Genomic DNA, 10,185 nt, shown 5'->3' with positions numbered 1-10,185 from the left:
TTCCCCCACCTGAGCTGTAGATCTCTGCAGCTCGTCCAGAGTCACCATGGGCCTCTTGGCTGCATTTCTGATCAGCGCTCTCCTTGTTCGGCCTGTGAGTTTAGGTGGACGGCCTTGTCTTGGTAGGTTTACAGTTGTGCCATACTCCTTCCATTTCTGAATGATGGCTTGAACAGTGCTCCGTGGGATGTTCAAGGCTTGGGAAATCTTTTTGTAGCCTAAGCCTGCTTTAAATTTCTCAATAACTTTATCCCTGACCTGTCTGGTGTGTTCTTTGGACTTCATGGTGTTGTTGCTCCCAATATTCTCTTAGACAACCTCTGAGGCCGTCACAGAGCAGCTGTATTTGTACTGACATTAGATTACACACAGGTGCACTCTATTTAGTCATTAGCACTCATCAGGCAATGTCTATGGGCAACTGACTGCACTCAGACCAAAGGGGGCTGAATAATTATGCACACCCCACTTTGCAGTTATTTATTTATAAAAAATGTTTGGAATCATGTATGATTGTCGTTCCACTTCTCACGTGTACACCACTTTGTATTGGTCTTTCACCTGGAATTCCAATAACATTGATTCATGTTTGTGGCTGTAATGTGACAAAATGTGGAAAAGTTCAATACTTTTGCAAGCCACTGTATATTATGTTTAACCCGAGTAGCGAAAGACCACGGGGGGTTTGAAAACGATGTGCTTGGAGCCGCACCTTGACTACCCGGTCAGCTGATGGGTAACAGGCATGTCCGAAAACGTTAGAGCACTTTTGCATGTGATGTCTTGATAAATCGAGCAGATATTTGAAGTCTACACAGTGCCATTCTTCCCTGAAAATATCTTAAAAGTTGATTTTTTGACCCAGAAAGAGTAATATTTGAAACTCCGCCACTGCCTCGTTTGAGTTTTGGATGAAATGCATTCTGGGATATTTGCCTGGGTTTAGCAACAGTAGCAACCAAGCTGATTGGAGACCAAAACAGCCAATCAGAATTTTTTGCATCCAAGTCTGTGATTGGTTGGTTTTGTGGCACAAATATAACGGCATACAGAAAGAGTTGAACGCCCAGGGGCAGAAATGTTGAGAGCGCGAGCAGCATGTTGCGAGCAGGTCCGCAGAGATCTGAGCAAGAGCAAATGCAAAAACTGAGGGGCTGTTGTGTGTGTGTATATGGATAATAGCGAACACTGAAATATATTTTTTGCACGCAGCAATGAACTTTGTTCACTCAAATTTAGCTTTTCTTCGCTCAAAATAAATTTCTCCTCAAATTGCAACACTTGTAGTTGCAATTTTTTTATGTGCGCTCAAATTTTTTTTACGTGCGCTCAGAAGAGTAGCACAAAAATAACGCCATAGAACTTCACTTTAGATGATATTTACTGCTGTGAGGTAACTTGTCAGCTCAGAAGCCAGTGTTAACCTTTTAATGTGTGAAACACAGCAGGTATTACGAGGAACTGTCTTTAAATTAGCATTTACGAACTTGTATGTTTGAAACATTGCGACTAACACTGTGTTGTGTCAAACTTTTCTTCCAGACTCACAATATCAAAAACAGCTAAAAGAGCTAGTTATAGCCTTATAATGCCTAAAACGGGGAAGCTAATGTTAGCTTCTGTTTCAACAATTGTGGGTGTGATCGTGGCTCAAGAGTTGGGAGGTCGCCTTGTAATCGGAAGGTTGCAGGTTCGAGCCCCAGCTTGGACAGTCTCGGTCATTGTGTCCTTGGGCAAGACACTTCACCCATTGCTTACTGGTGGTGGTCAGAGGGCCCGGTGGCGCCAGTGTCCGGCAGCCTCGCCTCTGTCAGTGCGCCCCAGGGTGGCTGTGGCTACAATGTAGCTTGCCATCACCAGTGTGTGAATGGGTGGATGACTGGATGTGTGAAGCGCTTTGGGGTCCTTAGGGACTAGTAAAGCGCTATACAAATACAGGCCATTTACCAACAATCTTCCAATTATATGTTTATAGTGTCAGAAAAAAGTATGCCTGTAATATCAGGTAAGTAAAAACTTTTACTTTCAGTTGTCTATTGCTGAGCAGCTAACTCGTATTAGTGGTTCTCGCTTTCTTTTGCCTGAAAATTAGCGTGAGATGCTACTTTTTTAATATCAGAAACTTTTTAAATATCTGAAACTGGTTCCTACTGTTACCGAAAGCTTTGAAATTAATTCTAGCCTCTGCGTCTGATGACTGGCTGCTAATATTAGCTTCTTTGTTCAAATATTATCTATGTTAGCTATAGCCTCCACAGTCACCTGACTTAAACCCAGTGGAGATGGTTTGGGATGAGATGGACCGCAGAGTGAAGTTAAAGGACCAACAAGGGCTCAGCATGTCTGGGAACTCCGTCCAGACTGTTGGAAAACCATTTCAGGAGACGACCTCATGGAGCTCATGGAGAGGATGCCAAGAGTGTGAAAAGCAGGAACCAAAGTAAAGGGGGCTGTTACAAAGAATCTAAAATATAAAACATGTTTTGAGTTATTTTATTTTACACTTTTGTGTTTACTACGTAATTCCCACATAATGTGTTCATTCATAGTGTTGATGGTGATGGAAATAAAGAAAAAACATTATATGAGGTGTGTCCAAACATTTGACTGGTAGTGTATGCTGACTATATAAGTTGGCCACTATTACTAGTAAGTTATTTTCACGGAGGAGAAGATTTTCAGCTAGTAATTGCTTCAGAGTAGTTTTACCTGGGCAATGTCAGTGTTTTAATGTCAGCATCCTCACCTCTGATGTTAACTTGAAATATATGTACCACTTATTTTCTGATGAGAGAGATGTGAAGCTGAAGGTTGTCAGCTTGCTAATGCTCGATTCCTAATGTGTGAAATGACCAGCGAATGCTGTGCTGCCTTGTGACTTTTGTGCATGATGTGAATCGAATCACTGACTGAGACACTTAGGCTACGTCCACACTAGCCCGGATAGATTTGAAAACTGCGTTTTCATCTGAAAACGCTCCGCATCCACACTAGCGTTTTCAGTCGTTTTCACAGAGTTGTGCGTCCATATTGAAACGGCCGAAAACGCTTACGTTCCAGTCCTGCGCATGCGCAAAACCGAGTGAGAATTAAAGACTTTGAAGAAAAGTTTGTATAAACTGATATTCATCTTTTTTAGGGCTGTCAAAATTGAGAGCAATCAAAACAACCGCTGTACAAAGCCCTCCGCTATCTTTGTTTATTTGGTCACATGACTGCATCACATGACTAAAATACGTCATCGTTTTAGAAAGTGCGTTTCCGAGCGTCCACACTGCGACGGGACAGCTGCGTTTTGAAATGTATGCGTTTTCAAGGAAAGCGCCGTCTCAGTGTGGACGGGAGGCCAAAACGGAGAGAAAACGATGCCTCTTCAAACGAAAACGCATTATTGTGGACGTAGCCTTAACGTCTGAATGTTAATTTCATTGTAACATTATCGTTTGTGAATGTCAGAAGCAGCTAATACTAACCTACTAACATTTGTAATTAGGCAGTTGCTGTTTTTGCAGCTACCTTGCTATAAGTAGTTAAACTTGAATGTAATCCCTATGGTGACTGAAACCTAGCAGGTAATGCTGACTTCTGTGTCTGAAATTTAAATAACATTAGGAGCAATTTGTAATTGGCTAACTTGCTCAATGGCACGTCAACAATGCCAGGATTCCTTATAAGCAGTCAAACTTAATACTTTTATTCTAGGTTTGGTATTTAAAACATGTAATAACCGAAACAACTTACTGATGGACTATAGTTGTGTAACACAGGTGAGGGTTCCTGGATAACGCTGAATTTATGGCTGATGTGTTGGTTCAGGCATGATTTCAATATTCAACCATCTTGCTGTGGATAGAGGACTGTGTGGGTTTTTGTCAGCACACTTTTGTAAGCTGACTTTATTTTCAAGCAGACTCAGCACCTGTAAACAGGAATATGTCTTTAATTCTTACATATATGTTCTTCGGGTGGGAGTAGGGATGGGTATCGAAAACCGGTTCTTGTTGAGAACCGGTTCCCACTGTTTCAATTCCTTGGAATCGTTTGCCATTTTTGCAAACGATTCCCTTATCGATTCCAGTTGCCCCGAATGACGTCACCACGTTGCGGAGCGTCGGAGCGTACCTGGCAGGAAACACGGCGCCTAAGCGGCTCAAACGCTCAAAAGTTTGGTTATACTTTACCAGAACGGATGACAACAGGGCAACTTGCAATACTTGCAAAGTAGATATTTCATTTAAGGGAGGAAACACTACGAATATGCAAAAGCATTTGCTCACAAAACACGCGATGAACTTAAATGAATGTCGTGTTTTTAATTCCGCTCCGGACTCGTGAATCTCAACCCAGCAGCAGTGGTAACGTTTGCACGTCCTCTCCCGTTAATGCGGCAGGTAAATAATCAGCTAACAGTGCATATTATGTTAGCGCGATCTGCTTTATTACAAAACCTGCCATTACTGTGCATTTAGGTGACCGTGATGAGAGAGACAGAGTCTGGCTGGCGCTCGCTGGCAGTTGTCGCTGCAGTCCACCGGTAGCGTCTCTTTTCAGGCCCGAATGTCACCGAGCAGTGATTAAGTTTGTGGTAAAAACCTTGCAGCCATTTGCCACAGCAGATGGTAAGTGAATGTGTTTAATTGTAGGCAGGGACATTACTGAATATTCTTGTGTAATTGCTACAGAATAATTTATGTTATACTTTGTTATTGCCACAGAAGAATATTTATTTTATTATTTTACATTTACAATTTTCCCCGGGGACCCTGTGACACCCCATTGAAGAGCCGTAGGCTGGATCTCTTAAGATCTCACTGTTGGGTTTATAAGGCCATGTTGCTCCTAAATTTCTATCTTGTTCAGAGAGAAGATATAAAACAAAATTTTAAGCTAATCGACCTTAGTGTTCTCCTTTTTAAAAATAAGAATCGATAAGAGAATCGATAAAGAATCGAATCGTTAAACAGAATCGAAAATGGAATCGGAATCGTTAAAATCTTATCAATACCCATCCCTAGGTGGGAGTATGTCAGTATTGTTTCTTCTCACTCCTTTTCAAGCACCTGTTGTACTAGAAGGCAATATTTTCCTTCCTGTACAGATGCTCTGTTTGGTACATATGTATACACATATATACGCATATGCTCAAAATAAATGATTGATCAATCAGTCAGTAAGTCTGAGCACATTTCCCTGTTCCACGTGTTTTACAGCACATTTAATGAAACATATTAGGAGACAGTTACATTGTGTAGCTTAGAAAAATAGTTAATTTCAGCTCATAGTTTATTGTCATGTACTAGTAACTGAGTAAAACTACCATTTGAATAAGCTACACTGAATTAGATTCAGCTAAATTAACGAGTACTGACCGCCTAACCCTGACCTAACCGAACCTTAGCATTTAAAAATACATGATTGAATGAGTAAAGTGAAAGTCTGAAATGTATGAGCAGAAAGGTTGTGCTGCTGTTGCTGATCCATTTCTGTCTCTGCGTCTGCGGCTCAGATAGGAGCCAGGAACGACCCTGAAGAACTGCTCAGAGCAACAGCGCTCTCTAAAGGCGCTCAGGAGTACTGCAACAAACCCACATGCCAATAAAAATGAAACTTCCTTTCATTCATTGATGAACTTTATCTGCATTCACTGATGTAAAGTAAAAGTAAAACACGACTTTACAAATACACTGTCTGATTTTTACTTTTGTTTCTGTGACATTAATGTATGATCCAGTCGTTACAGAGCACTGTGTGACGGAGTTACTGTCATATTAGTTTACTTTTCTTTGTTTTTCATTATTATTTCATCACTCCAACCTGAACAAAGAGCATTAATAATTTTAAATCATGAATGACTGATTCATGGCAGCATAGTGCACGGTGATTAGCAAGAAGGTCGTGAGTTTGATTCCACCACCTGGCCGGGTCTTTCTGTGTGGAGTTTTTTAATGTTCTCTCCGGGTTCTTCCTCCCACAGTCCACAGACATGCAGTTAGTGGGGTTAGGATTAGTGGGTGAATCTAAATGGCCCACAGGTGTGAATGGTTGCCTGTCTCTGTGTGTTAGCCCCGTGACCTGCCTCTCACCCTATGGCAGCTGGGATAGGCGAACCCTAACCCCACGACCCTGACAAGGATACGCAGCATAGAATAGATGGATGAATCACTGGTCTAAGAATGAGCGCTTCCACAACTGTTCAATGGCTTAAAGAGAAAATAATCATATATTCAGCTACACAACTTAAACATATGAACATCAGAAACCTCTAAATACATTTGTTCACAAAAGATGGATGGATACGATGAAGCTTTGGTTAACGTGACAAGATTTCAGTTTCATTTAGTGGCCCTGAAACTGCTCAGCTTGCTGTCAGTGGTTAGAGATCATCTCAGGATGGATCAGTTTTTGATGATTTGCAGGCTGAAGTTTCCTGCAGCTCACCTGGATGAACAGCTGGACGCACCGGAAGAGACACAAAACTGTTTACACTAAATATGATCTCTGCTATGCAAACATTTCATTCTCTCTTTCGTTTGTATGCATTTTAAAGCTCGTGAACTCAGAACTCACAATTCTGCATTTTTTCTTGTGTTTAAAATGGCCTCGACACCACCTCACCCTGCGGTATGGATTGAGCTTTCTCTTAGATCGGAGCTCTAGGCTAAGCAACAACACTTTGTGCCAAAAGAAAAAGTCAGCTGACTACTTTTTTTGTTTTGCTTTCTGGGATTTTTGGAATGGGGATATTCCAAGATGATGCTGAGGCTCAAACTGTGAAAGAGTGAACACAAGAGAGCACTTTCCCACATGGACGCCGTGCAGTCGAGATCTTTACCAGACTGAGAATCTTTGGGATATCCTGGAAAGGATTTTGGTGAGTGTCGCATCATCTTTATAATATAACAACAACAAAAACCAAAGAAGCACAACTCCAGATAGAAATCAGTGTCAAACTGAAAACTAACCAATCGCTCTAATTAGCCCTTTAAAGCCCAGAGTATCGTATTTGACACGTGTGTTTTTGAGGCTTCTACATCATCAGTGGGACTTTTTTTACCCTCAAAAAATGATATAAATTACATGACGCATTTTTAATGACTAAATTGCAAAAATATGGCTAATGTAGCAAATGTGGTACAAATGAAAAATCATATATATGCAGATTAAAATTTGATGTATTGTTATATATTTTGTCTAAAGGCTCAACAAACACTGCATTATGAAAAAAATTAAATGTTTCTGGCAGTTATTTCATGGTTCAGGTTTTAAAGGATTAAGCATAATACATGAATGAAGATTAAGGTTATGCAGTATTTGTGATCCTGGACAGAACGTTTTCTAACAGAAAGATTCGTTGTTGGAAACAGCGACAGCTGCAGTTTTTCGTGGGAAAATGTCCCAAGCGTCCATCCCCGGAACGTGATTGTCCCAGTCAGGGTGAAGAGGAGGACCATTTAAAGCCATCAAACAGCCGAGCCAGTAACATTCAGAGTTAAACTGCTCCACCACGTTCTGAGGGGTTTCATCTTTCGCCTGTTAGGAAGAAAATATTGTGCTGCAAAACTCAGCTTCAGCAAAGATTCTGTAAGTTATTAAATCCAACGTCAGCTGCACTGAACTTCTGTATAACTGAAAGCTTTCTCTAAAACATGTCTATCGTACCTTTGGGTCAGGCTGTGTCCTGGTGTGGTAGACGGCCAGCTGCAGGTTCTGTACCGTTAGCAGTCTGAACTCTTCAACCTGAAACCAAAACATTGCTTTAAAGAGAGCAGCCGAAGCTTTTAGGTGTAGTTTGAGTTTTAGATGCATTTCACTGAATCCAGATTTAAAGGCTTCCTACATTCATCAGTTTACATTTCCCAGACAAACAAACCATAAACAGGTTGTCAGTGTTGAATAATGGACGTATATGACAGTAATCAGACATTCCCGTACCTGAATGTCGACTCTGACTGACTCCGAGTTTCCATTATTGGATTTCAGGTGTTTTTTGACCTTTGGCCACTCCAGCCTCAGCTCTTCATACATCTGTATAAGCCTGGTTTTACTGACTGGGTTGTTCATGCTCTCTGCGTTTTTCCCCGTCTTTAGTGAAAGGGCGACCTCTCTTGCCACTCTGTGAAAAAACATGACTGATTATGTGTAGCGGGGCCAGATTTGCCGTACTGATGTTTGATGGAGCTGCATGTACCTGTCTTTGAATGATTTTAGTTCTTCATCTTTGTCATTTAGAGCTGCTCTGTGGAGTGGATACAACATTGTGTGACCATGCAGTATCATGTTGAGCCACCCATCCATACTCATGCAAGCTCAAACTTTCACTCATGCACACAAATTCATGCTTTGGTATGTCCACATGTGTGGTCTGTGTGTCAGCTTGTTTTGTTTGCAGTCCTCTCACATGGTCTCTGACACACCCAGAAGGATCATTAATACTCATGAATGTCTGCATTGAACACATTCTGCTCATAACAACATTATAAAGCAGACGTCAGAACGAATGATGAGAAGTGACTTTAATGTTGTGCTTGTGCTGGATGAATCACTACAGTAGTACTCATATAGAGTAAATAATGAAACATTATTTTAGTCGTTGCAGTCAGTATAATCTGAACATGCATAAAAGACTGTGACAAAGGCAGCACTGACGTGGAGTATTTGGCAGAGCTCGTCCCTCCCACACGGCTGATCACTGTCCCTTTGGTCACAGCTGTGTAACAACTCCCCGTGGGAGGACACACCTTCAGAAAGCGTGTGTGCAAAGGCTTTGACTGGATGTGCCAATCAGAACATATAACAGCATCATCCACGTTGCTGCAGCGTAGACATCACATCTGCTGAACTGTGGGGACGTAAAGTCTGAAGGAAATGTTGCAGCTTGTGTGAACACTGCATGAACGTGCCGGGACGTCCCTCCTGAGACGTGTGGGAGCTGTCCTTCATGTTTTTCATGGGGAAGTCTTTCTCTCTGTAGGACGGTGTTTTCCCAGACTGATGGGACGTCAGACACGTTCTCTAAGATCATTTGATGTCTTTCCTCCTTGACGCCGTGTTAACACCTGAATGCTCCAGGCCAGCAAACTGTCCAAACCTCTGATTTCATGAAGGTGCTCTCGTTGGCTGACTAATCACGTGTATTGATTATCAGTGGCTGCTGCGTACCATCGTTATCTCTGTGGAAGCAGTGAGGGGGGACTCAGTTTTCCACACGTTGCTTCTGGATTTTGGTTTGTGTTTAAAACACTCAGTGTAACGTGTCATGTACTTTAGAACTGAAAGGTGGTTCAGTCTTTGTTCATATGACTGATATACGTTTCCCTTTGCTTGGTCCCACACTTGTTAGCATTTAGCACATCTGTTTATTCTTTCTTACTGTGTGTTGAAAAGATGAGTGAGTTTGTGTAGAATTAAACAGATTTATATAACTGGATGCTTCTTACCTTGTCTGGTCATATTTCACTTCCATCTCTCTGAGCCTGTTTAAAAACACCACAGTAATCACATCAGAATTTTACTTTCAAAATAAAACAGTTTTTGAGTAAACTTCCTGTGTCTGTTTCTGTTCTGCTGTAGAGAAAGGAAAAATGTATGTGTATATATGTATATTGTTGGTAAAATATGTTTTAGTTCATTTTTTCATATTAAAGTGGAATTTGTTCTCTGAATGAATCACATGTACGTCACCTTTCCTTGACTGATTTCAGCTCTTCTTCTACCACAGCAGATCTGTGGGGTGAGATACGTAGTGTGAAAATGGTTATCAAACGAAGTCAAGAAGTATGAGCTGACATCATTCACTGAAACACCAATCATGTAGGATTTATTGCTCCTTGTCTGTACCTTGTCTGGTCATGTTTCACTCCCATCTCTGCCAGTCTGTTTAAAAGCATCACAGCAGTGTCAGTAATGTGTACTTTTTTTTTTTTTTTTTTTTTTGTCTGTCCCATTTGGTTCTTAAGCCGTCAGAATTGTTGTCTGAAGACCAACAAGGATACCAAATGGATTTATTTTGCCAAATGGATCATCATGGCCTTGCCGTATTGGTCCATTTGATCAAACTTTGTTATTTTTATTTATTTTATTTTCAGTTGTTACAGATGGGACAGACATGACTGGGGGATAGGAAAGGGAGAAAGAAAGAGAGGAAGGAAAAGAAAAACAGAAGGGAAAAGGGACAGTGAGAAAGGG

At 41.2% G+C, this 10,185-nt stretch overlaps 1 protein-coding gene and 1 long non-coding RNA gene across 2 annotated transcripts in view; one reads left to right on the top strand and one right to left on the bottom strand.

The window, feature by feature from the left end:
- Positions 1-3,316: 3,316 nt before the first annotated feature.
- On the top strand, positions 3,317-7,361 carry LOC112844182 (uncharacterized). Its single transcript, XR_003216855.1, has 2 exons — positions 3,317-3,965; positions 5,016-7,361. It is a non-coding gene; the product is annotated as an uncharacterized LOC112844182 (long non-coding RNA).
- LOC102077444 (E3 ubiquitin/ISG15 ligase TRIM25) overlaps positions 7,074-10,185 on the bottom strand; it is a 27,754-nt gene continuing 24,642 nt past the window's right edge. The window contains exons 8-14 of the mRNA XM_025903988.1: positions 9,838-9,873; positions 9,682-9,723; positions 9,438-9,473; positions 8,189-8,236; positions 7,933-8,113; positions 7,660-7,737; positions 7,074-7,530 (exon numbers count right to left, since the gene is read on the bottom strand). Of these exons, the coding sequence (XP_025759773.1) occupies positions 7,336-7,530; positions 7,660-7,737; positions 7,933-8,113; positions 8,189-8,236; positions 9,438-9,473; positions 9,682-9,723; positions 9,838-9,873 (616 nt within the window). The 3' untranslated portion in view covers positions 7,074-7,335. The remainder of the gene's footprint in view (positions 7,531-7,659; positions 7,738-7,932; positions 8,114-8,188; positions 8,237-9,437; positions 9,474-9,681; positions 9,724-9,837; positions 9,874-10,185) is intronic.

The sequence above is a fragment of the Oreochromis niloticus genome, linkage group LG16 (assembly GCF_001858045.2).
Source record: "Oreochromis niloticus isolate F11D_XX linkage group LG16, O_niloticus_UMD_NMBU, whole genome shotgun sequence".
NCBI lineage: Eukaryota > Metazoa > Chordata > Actinopteri > Cichliformes > Cichlidae > Oreochromis > Oreochromis niloticus.
Note: the sequence above shows the minus strand (reverse complement) of the source record. Positions and strands in the feature narration are given on the sequence as shown.